The sequence below is a fragment of the Peromyscus maniculatus genome, chromosome 15 (assembly GCF_049852395.1).
Source record: "Peromyscus maniculatus bairdii isolate BWxNUB_F1_BW_parent chromosome 15, HU_Pman_BW_mat_3.1, whole genome shotgun sequence".
NCBI lineage: Eukaryota > Metazoa > Chordata > Mammalia > Rodentia > Cricetidae > Peromyscus > Peromyscus maniculatus.
The window spans coordinates 48,915,560-48,936,367 of record NC_134866.1 but is presented as its reverse complement, the minus strand read 5'-3'; the positions used below and the strand labels follow the sequence as shown (position 1 = coordinate 48,936,367).

The following is a 20,808-nucleotide window of genomic DNA, read 5'->3' as shown; positions in this document are numbered from 1 at the left end:
GGGTTCAAACTCAAGGCTTTGTGACGCTCTCCTCCCTGAGTCACTTCACCAGCCACCCCTAAGACTTTAATTTATTTCCACGCTGCTCGGTCCCTGACTAGACTGACTAAACTGTGTCTATTCTATTGGTAGTGTTTCAGCATTTTTCTATCTCCTAATAAAAACTACCGAATGTCCTTCCTTACTTCCATTTTCCTAAGGTTAACTTCTCTTTGTTTCACATTTAAGTTCTGAACTCATTTATTTTCATTCTTTTTTGTTTGATGATGACTAGAGGCTATAAGTAATTGAGCTACACCCACATGCTTTCATGTCTCACTGTTTCATGTCACCTGGTTCAGAATTCCAAGCTGTCCTTTAAAATAAGTTTTGAAAACTTTACGTGACATGATAAACATTTTCTCAGCCTTTAATTTCTAGCCTCACCTCATTGCTGCCAGACGATATAACCTATACTACTACTAATTTGAGAACCTAAAGGTTTTCTTCATGCTCTGTTTTTGTAATATTTCATGAACACTGGCATCTTCTGGAATGAGGTATGACATTTTGTATACAGCCATTAAATTAAGTTTATTGATTATACTCTTCAGCTCTATCACCACAAACCCACGTGATCTTGGGTTCAGCTACACACATGAACCACAAGACTACCACAGGCTAGCCCTAACATCAGTTCATTGAGAAAGTCCTGGGAATGAAGTGATTTCATAACAGGAGAAAACAGGATAAATTTCACACCAAAAAGCTGTTAGAAACATGGAAATATTTTTAAGATCTTACAAAAATGTGCTACCTTTTAAGATGGCTCCTTAGGTCTAACAAAGGCATTTTTGTTTCATTCTGTAGCCCAGGATGGTTGAGTTCCTCCTGCTTCAGACTAAAAGCATGTTTACTATACCCAGTTTTAGCAGTAATTTCCAGTAATGGAGTTAGAGATAACATCACCTCTCTACATTAAAATAAAAACCAATTTCATCATGTTAAATAAACTAATTAATCAAGAGCAAATAAATTATTAATATATTTACTATTCTTTCATAGTACTTTAGCTAATTAATTTATTAGCCTAATTAATAATGGAAAATAATGCCTCTTGCTATTCAGTTTACCATTTAAGTAGAATGACTATGCAATAAAATGGGATATTCAGAGATGTGTTATATGGACTGATGTTACTGATTTAGAAAACAAGTCTGCTAGATATTCAAGTATGACTATTTGGCAATATCTTTGATTCTATCATTCCTCAGAAATATAATGAGTACCGTGTTTGCCAACTCTGAAAGAGAATATAGCATAAAACCAAAGATTTGCCACAGTACACTGATCCTACTCTGCAGCAACACCAGGCAGTGTGATCAAATGGAAGAGAAGCAATGAAGGAAAATTAGATTTCTATCTGTAATCTCAATGTTACCTTTGAATATGCTGGGTTCTCTGATTGTTCTCACCCTTGTTTTTGAGCCAGAGCCTCACTGTATAGACCAAGCTGGCCTCTAAACTAAGATCTTTTTGCTTCAAGCTCCCAAGTGTTGAATGTAAGTGCAGGTACACACCACCACGCCCAGCAGAATATCACTGATGCCTGCCTATAAGCTTATTAAGGGAACTAAGAAACTTGAATGTTACAAGAACCATTCACAAGCAACACTGGCTCCCTTACAGCTCCTTATTACTCCAATGGCTCCAATGGTTCCAAGAAATGAGATCACTTAGCAAATCACATGAGACTCTTGATCAATACATTTTACAAGACAAGAAGTCAGGGAAGGAACTGAGAGGTACCGGTGCTATAAATAGAAACTGCTGAGTGAAGATCTATAAAGGCAAGAGTCAGTGCTTTCACACTGGAGGTCTCAGGACTGAACTCAGAGCTGTGTGCTTGCAAGGCAAGGGCTTCTCCAAGTAATAAATCACAAGTTTATAAACTGCAGAATATGACGGGGAATTGGAAGAGTGAATGCTTCCCTTTTTGATCATCTGCTGACATAACAAGACTGCTAAAGAATATGCAATATTTTAGGACCTGAAATAACTCACTACCTCTGGGAAAGGGATACTAGTTCCATGACTATTTAGCTTGCTTGCTGGAGAGCTCAAAATGGTTTCACAAAATTTAAGAGCTGTGTAGATATTTTAATAGGCAGGTGGTACACAACACAAGTCTACAGCAATGACTGTACTACTAAATGATATGAGAAGCCAAATGCAGACTTAAAACAACAGCTTTAAAAATGTAAGTTTCATACTGTATGAGAGAATAAAAAAGAAAGAAGAAAACACTTTTAAAAAAAGCAAATTTCATCTAAAAGAAAAAGAAATCTGAAAGCTACAATAGAAAACAACACTACTTAAGCATCTCAAAATACATGCCTCACTACTCATCCTCCTTCAGAGCAGTTTCTGAAAATCAGAGAACTGAGCATACCAAGATTTAACCCACATAAAAATGGAACCACTGGATGTTTACAATGCACTCAAGATTTAAAACTATAAATAAGTTTGTGCCAATTCCTTAAAAAAAAGTCTTGCTGTTTGTTTAAGGATCAAATTCATGTGAAATGAGACTGTTTCAGAATCAGTTACCAAGCGCTGTTTGAAAGGGGTACACCTGATACCCAAGGTCAGTTTCCTAAACAGAGACCACCGATCTCCAGCTCCTACAGTGACATGGACATTCACAATCCAAAAACAGTGCAGGATCGTGAGTTTGAGGTCAGCCAGAGATACATCATGAGACCGTAGCTCAACACAAACTATTTTACACTGAACCATGAAAAGAGGCTGTCCTACACAGCTGAACTACGGAATCTGAACTGCGCGCTGTGACAGACAGAGGTGGTGTGACGGAGTTGGAGGGAGGGGCGATGGGCAGGCCGAATACATAAGAGAAAGGAACTGAGCTGGACACGTGAAGAGGAGCAATGGCTCTGCCATGCACTACTGGGAAGGAGCACATCTGTCATGAACTGAATGGTGAGGGGATGGCACCTATACGGGATGGGGGGAGGTCCTGGAGCAGGGAAATGCCATGAAGCCCTCTCCTCCTCTACAGTATGCAGTGTGGCTACATACAATCTTGAGTCTTTTCTTGCCAACATTTTTCTGCTCTGATTACAGAAACTAATAAAGTATTTCCTAAATAATGAAAGGAAGAAAAATAAAAGTCAATAGCTGAGTGTGGTAGGTTACACATATTCTTAGAACTTGGGAAATGGACAAAGGAGACTCATTCAAGATTATTCTCAGATATACAGCAAATTCGGGCCAGTCTAGACTAGATGATACCACCCTGCTTTAAAAAAAAAGGGGGGGGGAGGCTGAGGATGCAGCCTGCACAGTATGCATGACACCCTGGATTCAATCTCTATGCAGCATCACACAAAATCAGGCCTAGTGGTGTGTAGCCACATAATCTTAGCATCCAGGACACAGACACAGGAGGTTCATCATTTCAGTCATCCTTGGCTACACTCGGAAGTTCAAGGTCAGCATAGGCTACAAGAGGCTCTATTAGAAGGAGTAAGAAAGGAAGCAGGGGAGAAGGAAATTTAAACAACCCTCACTTCCCTTGGTAAAGCGAATGCACTGAAAGCAGGAAGCCCTGAGTTTGAGCCCTGGAGAGAACTGCTTGAGAGGTGCAGGTGGAGTGCACATGTGGAGGCCAAGGACAGCCTCAGGTATCATCCTCGGAAATACCATTCCGTTCCCCTCCTGGAGACGGGGACCCTCATTGGTCTGCAGCTCACCAATAACGCTGGACTAGCTGGCCTGTAAGGCCCAGACCCTCTTGTCTGTCTTCCCAGCACGGGGGTTGCAAGGATGGAACAATGTCCAGCATTCTCACATGGTTCTGGAGATAAACTTGGGTCCCTGTGCTTATAATGTAAATGATTTGCTGACTGAACCATTCGCCTAGCCTCACAAATCACCTTTTCCCCAGCAGTTGAGTTTTAGAACTAATTTAAAACACATAAAGCTAAGTGAACAGATTCTTTTTATTTTCAAGACAGGGTTTTACTCATATGAAGCCCAGGCTAGGCTTGGCTCACAGAGCTCCTGCCTTTAGCCTGCTGCTGGTTTATAGACCTGCACCACAGGCCTGGCAAGAATCCCTGTTATTTAAAGAAATTCTGACAGCCAGCATTCTAATTTTTTGAACAGAATGGAATTTTGTTTATCAAAGTCAAAATCATTTAAGACATGCATCTATAACTATTAAAGGACTACAAACTCAAAGATAATTATTTTAGCTTTTAACAAAGCTCTGTAATTTTTAGTCCAATGGGGGGGGGGAACACTTGAATCCTCACATCTATTTCTACATTCAATCTCTTGTCCTATGTATTTGGGTTAAATTAACAGAAAAGCAAACAAACAAAAACAAACCACCAGTCCTTCTTAGAAATGTAATTGAAAGAATAAATGTGTAAAAACATTTTAGATCATTACAGGTGCATTTAAAAACATTACTATAAAACTCACAAGTAATATTTTCTTAAAGGTCAGTTAACAACAAGAAATCTGAAACCATACTGTGAACTTTTCATTCTCTGTTATATTAAAATCTATCTTGCCCTTTGAATAAATCTTTTACCCTTGAATGATTTTTTTAAACATGAATTTAATACTAGTCATTTACAAAATACAGGTCCACTGAGTTATGTAAATGTTGAAAATATTTCACTATCAAAATATTCTAAACTTAATATCACTGCTGGATACATGTGAAAAATAAGTAGAAAGCTATCAAACTCAGGGGGATAAAATATATACAATTTTCAAAATTCTAATTTTGCTTGATTGTTCAAATTTAGCACTAAGCAATATATACTATTCACTGTTTTCCTTAAGGTGACAGGCTGGCCTTTCAAGAATAATGTATGCCAAATACCCAAGTCTGAATCACTATATTTATGTCAGCTCCTGTTTTGTATTTAAACAATGATGCATGGAAAAAGGACACAAAGTTTTTAGGCTAAACTGGTTGGTCCTGGAGTTCACTGATGAGCTAATCTGGCTGATCCTGGAGTTCACTGGTCGGCTAGCAAGCCCTAGGAAATTTCCCTAGCACTAGGTTTACCATGTTTGGCATTTTACATGAGTGCTTGGAATAGAACTTAGGTCCTTCAGCTTCTGCAGGAACTGTCTAAAGAATAGCTGCTCAAGATCCATGAGGGGACAAGAATGTAATTCAGTGGCAGAGTAACTGCCTAATAGATATAAGGCCCTGTGTTCAATACCCAGGATGTGGGGGTGAGATGGAAATTCATTCAATAGAATTCCATGATATGCAACCATTAAAAGAAATGATGCAAAACAAATTTATATTCATGGAAATATATTTGTTTTTGGGTTTTTTTGTTTGTTTTTTTAGTTTTTTGAAGACAGGGTTTCTCTGTGTAGCTTTGGAGCCTGTCCTGGAACTCGCTCTGTAGACCAGGCTGGGTTCAAACTCACAGAGAGTTTGGCTCTGCCTCCTAAGTGCTGGGATTAAAGGCATGCGCCATCACTGCCCGGCAGGAAAAATATTTGTATATTTATACCTAAGAAACACTTAACAGAACAGAATATGAATATATATACTATATATACACACACACACTATATATATATATATATATATAATACATTATATACTAATGCATAGTATACTTTCTTGAGGCGGGGCCCCTCATTGGTCTGGAGCTCACCAATTATGCTGGACTAGCTGGCCCTTAAGTGCAAATAAAATACTGGGAAGGGTACATACCACATTAGTAAAGGTTTCCTTGGGAAAACAGTATTTCATATCTGTAATCATTTTATTTGTGATTTTTAAGTTAATATAAGTCACTTATATTTTCAAAATCTCTTTAAAATAACAGCTCCCATATTGAGAGCAATGCTTTGACTGGTGGCAGATGGGGGGAATCTTGACCTCAATGATCTCAAACTATTTTTTGATTAATGTTTTAGTTCCTTCTAAGGAAAAACTGCTGTCTCAGGAGGGTGTCTAGTTATCAATTCCTGTCTTTATTACATTTCAGTTGGATTATTTCAATTCTTTATTTCCTAGTCTCTCTTTTAATGTCACTGACAACTCTGTAGTTCTTAAAGGCCGATTTGCTTATTCCAAGAGTATTTCTAGGACCCAAGTTACATTCAGTGGTGGTTTAAATAGTGTGTGCACAGGTAGGGATTAAACCCAGAGTCTTGGTCATGTTGGACAAGTGCCCTATCACAGGACCTTTGGCTTTCTGAGTTGGCATCTCACTGTGTAGTTCAGACTGCCTGGAACTTACAGGCTTCCTGCTTCCACCATATACCACCAAAGGGGTCTTGTTTGTAAGGAAAGCTAAGTTAAGTTCACAACTGTGAAGTATTTACTGTTGTTTATAAAGTCAGTCTTAGATGAAGTCATACATTCTCAAAGGGCACTCTGTACATTTCAGTGTCATCTAGATGTAACAGTTGGTTTTTTTTTTTTTTTTTTTTCAAGACAGGGTTTCTCTATGTAGCCCTGGCTGTCCTGTAACTCACTTTGCAGACCAGGCTGGCCTCAAACTCAGAGATCCGCCTGCCTCTACCTCTCAAGTGCCAGGATTAAAGGAGCGTGCCACCATGCTGGCCATGGTTGGCAAATTTTAAGAGAAAAAAAAATGCAGACTTTGCAAAACATAGAAACAAGAAAAACCTTCTTTTAGGAAATCAGCTTGTTACTAAGCTAGTAATATTAAGAGGCTTTTTAAATAAGGTGTATACACTGTTGATCAAATACACCAGCAGACAGGGATGCAGAAGGGAATACACACTGAAGTTGAGGAAACACTGCTTATAAAGATGAACACTCTGCATATGCTGACTGTTGGAAAATGCATTCATGGGATGAACACAAAAGAAAACGTTCCCTTTGGAAGATGGTACTTGACTGCCATTGAGTGGAGGTCAAGAGAAGCAGTTCCTCAAGTATAGTAGGCAGGACCACACAGCCAAGAATAAGCACAGAACTGCAGGAGGGTGAGAATTCAATTTTTTTACACATTTATGTATTCTGAAGGATTTAGACTTTTAATAATTGAGCCTTAAGAGATCTGATTTGGTGGTGGGTGATAATAAATACATGTGACAACACATAAGTAATGATATATACATATGCAAGTATAGATATGTATGAAAATAACATCATTCAGAATGAGAAACAGTAATTTGTACTTACTATTTTCTAAATAGTTATTTAATATTAAAGCTTAAGAATTATATTGTTGGGGCTCAGCACTTCCTGCTTTTGCAGAGAACATGAGTTCAGTTCCTAGTACCCACATCATATGGTACATAACCATCCTTAACTTTAGTTCCCGAGGATTTTGACCTTTGTGAACACTGCAAATATGTAGTGTACACTTACACACACAAATATACATACACATAAAATACAAATAAAACCTTTAAAAAATTTTCAAACAAGGAAATTATGTTGATTTTAGCCAATATTCTGAAGAAATGACTGAAAATACGAAACAAAGCTGGAGAAATGGCTCAGCAGTTAAGAGCACTGACTGCTCTTCCAAAGAACCAGGGTTCAATTCCCAGCACCTACATGGCAGCTAATAGCTGTCTGTAACCGCAGTTTTAGGGGCCCTGACACCCTTACAAGGACATACAAGCAGGCAAAATACCAATGCTCATAAAAAGTTTTAAAAAATATAGAGAAAGTAAACTATTTAAAAAAAAGAAAATATGGAAACAGATTTTAAGTACAAAATATATTCTGAACAAGCACTGTTGACAGTTCCAGGAGGCACTACCTACTCATAATGGTTTGAAACTTTCTGTTTTCTACCATATCTGTTATTGCCAAGTAGCTCAGTCTGTCCTTGAACTCTTGGCTCCCCCAACTTTAGCCCAAGTGCTGAGCATGTGTGGATGCCATGCCCAGCACATTCCACAAGTTTCAAAGGGCCATAAAGTAACAAATATGAGTGCTTCTATGCTACTGACACAGCACTAAAGCACATGTTTTTGAGGTTTCATTCAGTGGGTAAGTTTCCAATACTATAGGTAAACAATGTGAGACAAGGGTCTCCTATGATGCTGCCATGGCTTGAGAACTACGTAATAATTCACGTTGTTGTTAGCTAAAGAAAAACTAGAAAACAAGATGCTGTCTTCCGTTAGCATTGAAGTGAAATTTGTTAAGTTTTAAGTAGAGATCGAATACTTTTTATATTCAACAATATACAACATTGAATCCAATAACCGAAACAGCTACTAAGCCATTACTGATTATAAGATTCAGTGTTGTGGGTTTGGTACTACAGTGCTTATGTCCCAGTAACCTTTGTGCAGTACTCTAATTCTGTGTCACAAGAACTGCCCTACTTCATCTCCCCAAGGATAAGCACTATACCATTTCACATCTTTACAAAAAGAGTGCACTTGAGCAAGATGTTCAGACACAGAGACCACAATCCCCAGTCTTTTATCACAGTATATAACTGTATCTATTTTACAAGTAGTTACTATTGTTTGAGTCTTACTATGCTAAGTTCGAATCTTACTAATTCAGAAGCCAAACAGTTTTAAAACACAGAACACATAGGGTTATGTACTATCCGTGATTCTCAGGCACACACTTGAGGTCTTGGACATATCCCTTAAGGATAGTGGATCACTGTCTAATGTACCTTTCTCCATCCTACTGCTTTTAAGATTTTCTGCTCAGCTCATCTGGAGTCCATTTCAGGAGCTGAAGCTAGGTGAGAAAGAGACCTGAGATGAGCTGTTGGTGCTGGCTCTGCTGATCTTGCAGGCTTGTAGGAGCTTTACAGAATGATCAAGCAGTCTATGGAAAAGCCACCCCCTTTTAGCTACCTTATTTCTAGCTATCCCTATGGTTGGGTAGACCAGTGATAACATATAAATGTCAATAACTGTTTCTGCCTCACACATGATTGCTGCTACACCCTTCTGAGAATATGTCACTTCAGTTCTGTCTCTACAGTGGTTTCTCATTTATTCATGAACAATTTGTTGAGTTCCTCCTATATGTCATGCATGCTGATTGGCACTGAGAAACCTGCTCTAGCTACCAAAGTTCAACAAGGAACGCAGAGGTGCTAAGAGACAGCTCTATATGGCCAGGCATGGCGGCACACGCCCAGTATCCCAGCAACTAGACAGCTGAGGCTAAACACCAATGAGGTGACATGATGAGAGTCTGTCTCAAAAAATCAGGAAGAGGAGTTCTTATTGGGACTTAATTTCCCAAGATTATAGGAGCCAGAAAAAGTTTACAGACGACTGTCTATTTTTGTCCTAGTCATATGGCCCAAGTAGCAGGACAAAGTGATACTGCAAGCCTTTACAGAACCTCTAAGAGCAAAGAGAAACATCTCTCAACTTCTAATCTCCTTCAACTTTAGTGATCGACACCTCCCTAGAAGAGTCAAGGAGGAGACACAGTGGAACTGGAGCAGCTGCAGACCCAGCTGCCTCGCACAACAACATGGTATGGCAGCAAACAAGGGACAACACCCTTTATCTGCACCAGAACCTTGGGACCCACTTTAACTTTCCGATGGTAAAAATCTTAGTTCCATGTTGTCCAGATACAATATACTAGAAAAGCAGTAACTATGGAGACAGTAAGAAGAGGGAGGAAGAGAGGAATAGGTAGAATATATGCTGTAGCAGTTTGAATGTGATATATTTGAACACTTGGTTCCCAAATAGTAGAACTAGTTGTTTAGAAAGGATTAGGAAGTGTGTCCTTGTTGGAGTAGGTGTGTCACTGGGGATGGACTTTGAGGTTTCTAAAGCCCACACCAGGCTAGTCTGTCATATTCATTCTCTCTCTCTCTCTCTCTCTCTCCTCCCTCCTTCCCTCCCTGCCCCACTCTGCCTGCAAATTACAGATCAGCTGTGAGCTCTCAGTTACTGCTCCAGCACCATGCCTGCCTGCCACCATGCTTCCCACCATGATGACCCTGGACTAACCCCCCTGAAACTGTAAGCAGATCTCCAATTAAAGGCTTCCTTGGTCATGGTGTCTCTGTATAGCAATAGGACAGTAACTAAGACATATGCCTGTGGTGATATTTTGTCTGTGCACTCACAAATAAAAAAAGCTTGCCTGGCGATGAGTGCAGAGCTAGCCACTAGAGGCCAGGCAGTGGTGGCACACACCTTTAATCCCAGCACTTGGGAGGAGGAAACAGGAAGTGATATGGCTGGGCAGAGAAAGTGATAAGGTGGGGTGGAGACAGGAGCTGGCCCTTTCAGGCTGAGGACCGCATAAATGTAAGAAGTCTCTCTAGTGGCTGGCTCCTTTACTGATCTTTCAGCATTTGCCCCAATATCTGGCTCTGGGTTTTTATTGTTAAGACCAAATAGAATTCCTGCTACATATTCCATTATGAATTTGTTAAAACCCACAGTTACAACACCAGAGTGAATCTTCATATAAACCATGAGAACTGGGTGGTTAACAGTGTGTTAAAATTATCCACCTATCACAGCAAATGATGCTGATGGTAGTGGGAGGGTCTGCAGATGGACTCACACAGGAATGAAGATGTAAATGGGAAAGCTGAAGGAAAAGAAAAGCAGATAAAGGGCCGCTCCAGGTAGAAGGAGCAGTGTAGCTCTGCTGTGGAATAATCTTTGTGTACACTGTGAAGAGGTGTCACTCTGATTGGGTTTAATAAAAAGCTGAATGGCTAATACCCAGGCAGGATTTCTAGGCACAGAGGACGCTAGGAAGAAGAAGGGCAGAGACGCCAGGAGACTCGAGGAAGCAGAATGGGCAGTACAGAGTAAAGGTAACCAAGCCATGTAAAAGAACGTAGATTAAAAGATATGGGTTAATTTAAATTAAAAGAGATAGTTAGGAACAAGTCTAAGATAACGGCTGAACTTTCAAAATTAATAGTAAGTCTCTGTGTCATTATTGGGGAGCTAACAGTCCCAATGAAAAAGTCTGATTACAAATGGCATCTAATGTGGGGATATGTATTTCCATGTAAGCTTTAAAAAAGGTTCCAAACACACAAAAATGGAGCCAAATGTGACTTCCTAGTCCTGTAGTCTCTCATGCAGGATAAGGTACAGAGACACCTCTCCTGGCCACTGCCTGCAGGCTTGAGTTGCCAGCTTTTCTTGAGCTAAGCTGTGTGAAGGTTTAAGGTTTTGCTTCTGCAGACAGAAAAGGTTACAAATACACAGTAAAGCAGGTTCATATGGAAAAAAAACTCTGAATAGTTACAACGTGTCTAACAATGTGTGTAGGCTTAAGAGAAAAAAAAGAAAGAAAAAGGATATACAGTCATTAAAAAGTAGTTTAAAAATAATAAAGTCTCTCTCCCCCCCACCTCTCTCTCTCTCTCTCTCTCTCTCTCTCTCTCTCTCTCTCTCTCTCTCTCTCTCTCTCTTTTTTTTCCAGAGCTGAGGATCAAACCAGGGCCTTGCGCTCTCTACCACTGAGCTAAATCCTCAAACCCAATAACAAAGTCTTTAAAAAGAGAAGTTTAAAAAAAAAAAAAAAAAGAATAAGCCATGTAAGGATAGGAAATATGTAACACAGGGAATTTGGACCTTATATGGTACTTTGTTAATTTTGAAGTTTTTGAATGACAATGAACAGACAACAGCTGCTGAGAGACAATGGATTGCAGAAGGGACTACTGAATTAAACCAACCTAAATACTTTAGGAATGCCATAACTTTAAAATTGAAGTTGAAAAATGTATTACGTTGGGGAAGAGTTATGCTTTTGTTTCCGCAGGAAATGAAAGGCTGTGGATGCCTTCCAGGATAATAGCGATCAGATTTGACCAGGAGAGACCTCCTGAGTATCTTTGCTACAGACATGGGGGAGGAAGCCAAAAGAGACTATAGGCCAGGTGACCTGTAAAGCTAATCCCTCTGCATGGGAACAGCTCAAAGACGAGATAAGACATGATAAATCTTGTTAGCTAGAGTTCTTATAACTTATTATTACATGCCATCCTTTCATATGAATAGAAATTTATAATAGTTTGGTTATGCAGCCCCAACAAAGTTATGGAATTAACAGATGCCTTTTACCTGCACAAACATAGAACAAAAATCATCTTTAACTGGCTTGTGCACACCACATATTCCATACTTGTGGTAATGCAGATATGCATGGTGCCTTTAAAAGTCTGTGTTTTTTCAGAGCAAGGGGACCACACCAATGAAAACAGGTGGCCCAGTTGATCCAGACTCTTCGAGTGCCTCTGTTGCAGTTTCCTTGTAATTCTACATTCAGAACAGCTTCAAAGCTGCTGGCTGAGATGGTCTGACCACACAGACTATTCTAGTCAGGACTTGAGCATTATCCTAATTGTCTTAGGGTCCCCCAAAGATGCCACTGCCCCTAAACAACAGGAAGCAGTCTAGAGAACAGGACACCCACATTATCAAGAGGCAGGATAGATGATTTTTGGTCATTCAATGGGTTATGGATATTTGTCATTGGCTAGAGGGGTTGGTTACAAGTTGTTTTTAGTCATGGTCAGAGAGGAAACTAAGCAAAGTAGATTAGATGCAGGGACCTTGTTCTGAAAAGAAAAAGAGGATAGAGAAATGATGGAATAAAAGGGTAGATTATTGAATCTACTTTTAAACTAAAACAGTAACTACTAGTCTTAAATATTTTACATTGGTGTGGATTTTTGTATATTGATACAAACTTAAGGTTATTTTTGTTAAAGTGTATATATGTTTCTACTCTTATTTAAGGTATTTTTGTACACTGATAGAAATTTAAGGTTATTTTTGTTAGAACATACTATACATACATTTCTACTCTTGTTTAAGGTATTATACCTATGCAGCTCATTTAACAATGTAAAGTTCCAGACCTTGAAAGTTATTATTACAAACTATTAGGATAATTATGAAATGCAGGTTACTATTTAGTCACCTATAACAATCAAACTTGTAGTCATGTAAGGCATGTTTACAAGGTCAAACAGAGATAAAATTTAGATAGATAGGTAGTCTGCAAACACTTCAGAGATATACAGAATATCTGTGCATTTAAGATGTTTTAATAACATAAGGTTTTTCATGACAGTGAGAAACATTTGCTCCTGGCAGCACCAATCTACTTCAGAGAAGATGATGGGCATCAAAAAAACTCCATATGGAGTTTGCTTTCTTTGTGGCAAAAGTTAGCCACTGGGCAAGAAACCACCTTTGCCTCAACTGCTGTCAGTATACTGTCCAAATTGGACAAGCAGGACACAAAAAAAGTGACTGCTGAACTTTTCCAAGACAGGGTAGGACAGTTCTTCAAAAATTTCCTGTTTCACAGAAATGTCTGTCAGATATTCTAGGTCTGTAGACTGAAGATGGATGTCCCAATGCTACAGAGGAATCTTGGGGTGACTGTCCAGGCAACCAAATGTCTCTGTTGAGTCTATAGTTTTGGAAGTTGTTTGCTCTGCAATTCCCGTTTACTTAAGAATATTTTATCCTTCTCAGGTTTCTGATGGAGTTGAATACCAGATAGTTATGGTTACAGTTTTCTTTGTTACCAAATTAAAAAAAAAAAAACTTTAAAAAGAGGTGTAAAGTGTATAGAGTTAAGAGATATAAAAGCTCAAGTTGTTTATCTAGAAAAATGTTTTAAGGTCTAAAAAGATTTTTTTTGATTGGTAATACAAGTTATGATAAAAAAGTAAATTTGGGGCCGGGCGGTGGTGGCGCACGCCTTTAATCCCAGCACTCGGGAGGCAGAGCCAGGCGGATCGCTGTGAGTTCGAGGCCAGCCTGGGCTACCAAGTGAGCTCCAGGAAAGGCGCAAAGCTACGCAGAGAAACCCTGTCTCGAAAAACCAAAAAAAAAAAAAAAAAAAGTAAATTTGGTACAAAACTTTTGACTCTCCAGGATAGGATAGATAATTCAGTACTTTCTCACAATTTGCTAAATACAAATAGACTGGATACTATAAATGTAATTCTTACCTGATAGTTGTTTTTATTGTATATAGTTTTACTGTGTTAGAGTTAAAATCTTTCCTTTTTATATAGACAAAAAGGGAGAAATGCTATAGAATAATCTTTTTGTACATTGTGAAGATGTGTCCCTCTGATTGGTTTAATAAAAAGCTGAATGGCCAATAACTAGGCAGGATTTCCAGGCAGAGGACCCTGGGAAGAAGAAGGGCAGAGACACCAGGAGATGCGACGAAGCAACATGGGTAGTACAGAGTAAAGGTAACTGAGCCATGTAAAAGAATGTAGTTTAAAAGATATGGGTTAATTTAAGTTAAAAGGGCTAATTAGAAACAAGCCTAAGCTAAGGCCTAGCTTTCATAATTTATAGTAAGTCTCCCTGTCATTACTGGGGAGCTGATGGTCCCAATGAAAAAGTTTAACTACATAGTTCTGTGAATATAAGCCATTCAGGTTAGCCAGCGTGAGACACAGGATGGGAAGGAAAGTTGGAAGGGTTGGTAGAGGTCTTAAAAGACCATCAAGGGGTTTAACTTCTAATCAATTTGTTTTCACACCTGACTACTCACCAAATGAAGAGGTAGAGCTTCTAGAAAATATTCAATATACACAACTCCCAGACTGAGACATCTGGTAAATATTAAGTGGGAAAGAAACCTAAGGTTTAACCCAAAAGTAAAAACATCAAATGAGGGGCAGGGGAAGAAGTGACTGAAAACAGGATTCCAGATAAAAGTACAAAATAGTTACCAGAAGAAAAGAAAGTAGCTACAATGAAGAAAACGGCCAGAGTTCGGGGTTTTGCTCAAGATCTAGCACAAAGCCATGAGCAATAGTTTATACTTATACTCCCAGATGATGTAGGAGCATTGAAATGAGTTCATACAGAAAGAAACCAAAGAGCCAAAGCAAGCCAAGGCAAAAGAGCAATGCTGGAAACATCACAATAGCTGACCCCAAACTATATGACACAGTCATGGAGGGGGGCAGCAGGGCAGAAGCTATAAGGAAACTTGTTACTTCGTAAGTTAATAAAAATAAAAGAAAAACAGCATGTAAACTGGCCTGGTGGCATACTCCTATAATCCAAGCACTTGAAAGATGGAGCAAAGAGAGATCAAGAGTTAAGGTCATTCTCTGCTACACACTGGGTCCTAGGCCAACAAACAAAACACTCACTGGTATAAATTTATGCTTTTAACCTTAAAAGGATGAGTGAAACTGATTTTTTAGTTTAAAGTTATGAGAAGACCACCTCTAAAGTCACAATAGTGTTCATGGTTAAGACATACAATCCCACCTTTAATTGCAAGCCAGTATCTTTATCAGACCCCTCAGAGTAAGGCACTGAAACTCTTAATAGAGGACAGTGTATATTTACTTCAAGACTACACACTAGAGCAAAGGAATTCTAAATTACTACTTATAAAACTATGTTCCTCCATTAATCTTTGAGACAATATGAAAATAAAATTAGAATGAACATAAACTACTACTACATAATATAACTAAATATTAAATGCAAAATGAATCACAGATTTGAGTAGTTTAACTTGCTAAGGATATATCTAGCAGATTAAGAAAAATTAATGTAACACACATAGAAGCTAATGACAGAATACCTATTATTAACTTATAATTCAGAATGTTGTGGAGAAAAAGCTATCACATTTTTCTGTGACAATAATGGTATTTGCAATGCTTATAAAGTTGGGAAGAGGAGGGCAGAACTGGGAAAGGCCAACAAGTTATGTGAGGGCCCTCTCACTGCTGTAAGTCAAGAGAATACATGGTCCATCTTAGGGTAGCACCAAAAGTCTCAGTTTAAAGAAGAGATGTTTCTGGGGATATATTCATAAATACTATGTGTTCACAAAAGAAAGAATGGCATCAAGGGCTTTTAAAATATATCAAAAAATGATTTCAGCTGACAGGCCCTGGCAATCTACTAACCCAATTTTCTTCCAATCTCACAGATGAGGCACAAGTCTAAAAAGACAAGGCAATCTGTTCAAGGTCACACATAACTACACAGAAAAAAGGTTCACATTTTGGTGTTAAGAATCATTCCTGGGCTAGAGAGATGGCTCAGCCATTAAAGGTTCCCCCCACCAAAAAAAAAAAAAAAAAAAAAAAAAAAAAAAAAAAAAAGAATAATTCTTTTAGGAAATGGTTTCTAAGTGTAGACGGAAAATATGATGGACTAAACTCAAGCCTGGTTTAAATGAGGCTATTAGAGCAGTGCAGTATTAACCACACACCCAGGATCAAGCCCTGCAAGATCAAAGTAAGAGAACTGAGACTGAATGGAATAACGACACAAATCACCATGAAAACACACAGTGATCACCAGGCTCCCAGTCTCAGTCCCAATGGTGTTGTGTGTTCACCGGTGAACTGTGCTGGGCAGAAAACATTGCAGGAGAGGAAAGCAGGCCCAAGGAAGGCAGGAAGTCCTGCAGCCAGGAGACCAGAAAAGATTCCCAAAGCTTATCGTGTCTCTTTACATTCAGGGTCAAAGTAAGTATTAAAAATTATAAATAAATTTCAAGGCAAAACATTTCGAAGTTTCTTAATCTCCTGTTCTTTATTCTTACCAGATTCTGATACCAAGAATTAATGGCTAGCAATTAAGGCATTTTACGATGTCTTATGATGCAGATCGGAGAAGAGTCACTGTAGAGATAATAACATAATGGGGAAAGAAAACAATCCAGTCCGTCTCCTCAAAATAGTTTTTTTTAAACTTAAATAAGGTTTTTGAATCCCACTTTTTTTTTTTAATCCCACTTTTTTTTTTTTTTTTTTTTTTTTGGGGTTTTTCGAGACAGGGTTTCTCTGTGTAGCTTTGCGCCTTTCATGGGACTCACTTGGTAGCCCAGGCTGGCCTCGATTAATCCCACTTTTTTAAAGAGCAAAACTTCTGCTCTTCTCAGACAGGCATCAACTATCTCAAAACGATCTATCCAAGGAGCAAAGCTCGGATGCTTAGATTCTTCAACAAGGGACGAATGGACAGATATACAGGTGGACTGCCCGACTGACAGTGCGTAGTTACACTTGTGACTCACCATCTTCTTCCTCTTGTCTTGTTCTGTGGGTGGTTCTTCATCTTCTGTGACTTTTGGTTCTTCATGATGAGACATCAACATACAACTACAACGAAAAACAATACCAGACTTGAAGTAAAACTTGTCCGCACACACTGAAAAGAAGCACTCAAAATTACCGAGAACATGAATGCTCTTTGTAACAAGTGAGGCAGAGTAGAGTAGACAAATAAGATTTGGAAGTTTTTGTTTGTTTGTTGTTTTTAGGTTGGGGAGCTATTCAGTCAATAGTGTGTGCTGCATACGCATGAGGGCCTGAGTTTGACCCCTGAATCCAAGCAAGAACGTTGGGCACAGCAGCACACTTGGAACCCAGCACTGCCTAGGAGGTGACAGAAGGACCCCTGGGCTGGCTAAGGTGGTGAGCTCTAGGTTCAGCGAGGGACACTGTCTCCAGAACTGAGGTGGGAGCAATTAGGGACAACACCCAGCACTGACCTCTCACTTCCACACCCACCTGTAAACACACATACATCAAAAGTTTTCTTCATTATATATGTTAAAAAACAACAACATCATTTTAAAATAGGCCACAACAAAGGGAATTTTGGAACATTTAACTTGGGCATTTAATACAGTGAATTACAAAGAACTTGGCAGAACAAGGCAGGAAAATCAGTATCCTAAGGTTAACTGGAGCTACATAAGGGTGGGAAAAACCCAAAATATATACAACACATGATAAATTTTTAAAAGATTATTTGTAGAAATCTTTTGAACCAAGTATCACCTAAAAACTGAGTAATTTATAGCTTTCTTTTTAAAAATTTATTTATTTATTTATTTATTTATTTATTTATTTATTTATTTATTTATTTAGTGTGTATTGGTATCAGAGCCCCTGGAACTGGAGTTACAGATAGTTGTGAGCTGCTATGTAGGTGCTGGGAATTGAACCTGGGTCCTCCTGAAGAGCAGCCATGGCTCTTAACCACTGAGCCATCTCTCCAGCCCCTAAAAAGTGTTTTTGTTTTTTTAAAGACTTATTTATGTATATGAGTACTCTATTTGCATGTATGCCTGCATGACAGAGGAGGGCATCTGATCCCTCATCCCATTATAGATGGTTGTGAGCCACCAGGTGGTGGCTAGGAATTGAACCCAGGTCCTCTGGAAGAACAGCCAGTGCTCTTAACCACTGACCCCTCTATCTAGCACAAAAGTTGTATAATTTATATCTTTCTAAAACAAAACCCAACCCCCAAGACTTACACTTAAACTACTTCCCCAAACACTTGTGCATCTGCAGACTATACACACAGTGACTTCAACAGAAGCACCATCAAAACAGTACTGATTATGGAACAATCCATTTCATGTTCCAAATGAAATTACTGTGCTAGAAGAAACTTGTCCCCGGTGGCACCAGTAGCTTCAGGACAGTTAGAAATCATTTTATTTTGATTATCTGCACCACTGCTCTCCACCATTAGCAGAGGTAATAGAAACAGTTTCCTGTTCATCCGACACTCATTAGAGAGACACAAGAAATGAATACTGTCTAGTGAATCACCATCAATGGAACAAACCCCACAATTTCCTAATTTTGAACAGAAGAACTCAGAAATTTAGCAGAGCTATAAGTTTCTAACCAAAAGACTATGGCAAAGAAGGTTTGGTTTCTCTTGATGTTCTACACCAAATCAAGGGGAAGGGCAAATCCAAAGTTAATATTCAAAAATTAATTTAGGATGTAAGCCAGCTGCTAATATCAGAAACTTAATCAGGCTCCCTGTCACAGGAGACTTGGTGGGTGTCCTTCTCCACAATTAAAAATAATGCCTTCTGGAAATACTGCATCTAGTCCAGTCAGTGCACGCTTGTGCGGTCCCACAGCAGGCACCTTGAGCTGACAAATTCTGAAACAAGGAAACTTGGCCTTCAACTCACTCGTGGCCTTGGTCTTTTTGAAGCTGCAATGCTGTCTGCTGAGACCACAGATCATACACAGCACAGTGGCTGGCTAATGCTCCAGCACAAGGTAAGAAAACACACTTATCGACTCAAAATAAAGTGAAAGGTCTTAAGAAAGCCTAGATCCCAGTTTAAGTTTTAGAACTGAGTAAGGTATGTTTCCTTCCATTATTTATTTTATGCCAACTAGATTTCAAATATTGGTCTCTATGAAAACACTTTTTTGTCTCAAATTCTTCTGCACCACAAAACATGTTAGTTTGTTGCTTCTGCTTCTCTCTCCTGCTTCTGTGGCTCCTCCTCCTCTTCTTAAAAGGTTTATTTTTTATTTATGTGTGAGTATGTGCCACATAAGTACAGAGCCTGTGGAGGCTAGAAGAGGGTATCAGATTTACCTGCAGCTGGATTACTGCAGTTAGCTGTGAGTGATCTCACATGGTTGCTTAGAACTGAACTCAGGTCCTCTGGAAGAACAGCAAGTGCTCTTAACCAAAGAGCCGTATCTCCAGGCTTGTTACTTACATAGTAAAAATGTTCTACTCTGCCTTCATTGATGTTAAAGGATTTAGCACAATGAAGAATCTGTGTGTGTGTGTGTGTGTATACACATGTGCACATGCATGACATATATATTTCTCTTTTTCTTTAATAACCCAAAACTACCTTAAGAACTTACTTTACATTTCTGCAAATTACACTCAGTTAGGTCTGAAAAGGGTGTAAACTACTCTTCTTTTCTGACTCAGGATTACTTATGTCTGATATGCAACTTCTCTACAATTGAGCTATACATATATATACATCACGAGCCCAAAACACAACAAAAAGTTTTACTGAAAAGTGCAAAGTTGAAACTATCTTATGAAGAAAAGTTCCACTGAAAGTGAAATCTCATTTTGTTCACAAAGATTCAAGAAAGGCAGTCACATTTTAACTGAAATGCAGAGACTGGATTTCTAATAAGCTAAAATATGCGGAGGCTTTGAATCCAAAAATAGTTTTGGTAATAAAATATTATCAATAATTGTTTAAAATAACAATGACTGTCTTGTGAACACATACAGCCATTCCTCCATTACACACTTGCGCAGAAATTACTCAATACCTCTAGGCACTAGGGTGTTAAATCAGAATCTTTCTCAACAAAAAACTCCAAAGAGTCAAACACAACTAACAAATGTTGGTAAGAAACACCAAGTCCTTTCTGTTTAGTTAAAGGGTACCTGCAGTGACATGTTCCAGCAAACCTATAAAAAACCTATATAGAAATTCTACCCTAAGTCATCCTGTTAATTTTCAGTGAGAAAAGGATGACTTTACAAAATTAGTTAAGGGAAATTGACGGGAACCATAAGCCTAAGCGATCCTTGACACACATGCTGCCATATTTGGGTTTCTCTCCTCTTTTCTTAGATCTAGGCCTTGCCTAACTCTCCATAGCACCAGAACCTCTTCCCACAGATACCAGAACCTCTTCTCAGATATCAGGTGAATGAGCTGCAGTTAAGCAATTAGGCAGTTAGACAAGGGTAGATAGATAACCTTCAGAACAACATTTCCTGCTGGCTGAACAGCCCATAATTAAGCCCCTTTGTGGTGGTATTCTAATTGTACTGAAATGTGATTTTGATTGTATGTTAATAAATAAAGTTACCCGGGGGTCAGAGCTATTACAGCCATAGCAAGAGTGTGGCAGTGGTGGCACACGCCTTTAATCCCATAGATCTCTGTGTGTTCAGGGATACAGCCAGCATTGGAGACATATGCCTTTAAGACCTGGGGGGCTGTACATACAGACAGTGACGAGGCAGTCACGT

The 20,808-nt window shown here is 38.9% G+C and overlaps 1 protein-coding gene across 6 annotated transcripts in view; it reads right to left on the bottom strand.

Moving 5' to 3' along the window:
* Ipo11 (importin 11) overlaps positions 1-20,808 on the bottom strand; it is a 179,397-nt gene that overhangs the window by 11,153 nt on the left and 147,436 nt on the right. For all 6 annotated transcript variants that reach the window (XM_015989110.3, XM_006995670.3, XM_076551935.1 and 3 more), the window contains one exon: positions 17,039-17,123. In XM_015989110.3, the coding sequence (XP_015844596.1) occupies positions 17,039-17,123 (85 nt within the window). The remainder of the gene's footprint in view (positions 1-17,038; positions 17,124-20,808) is intronic.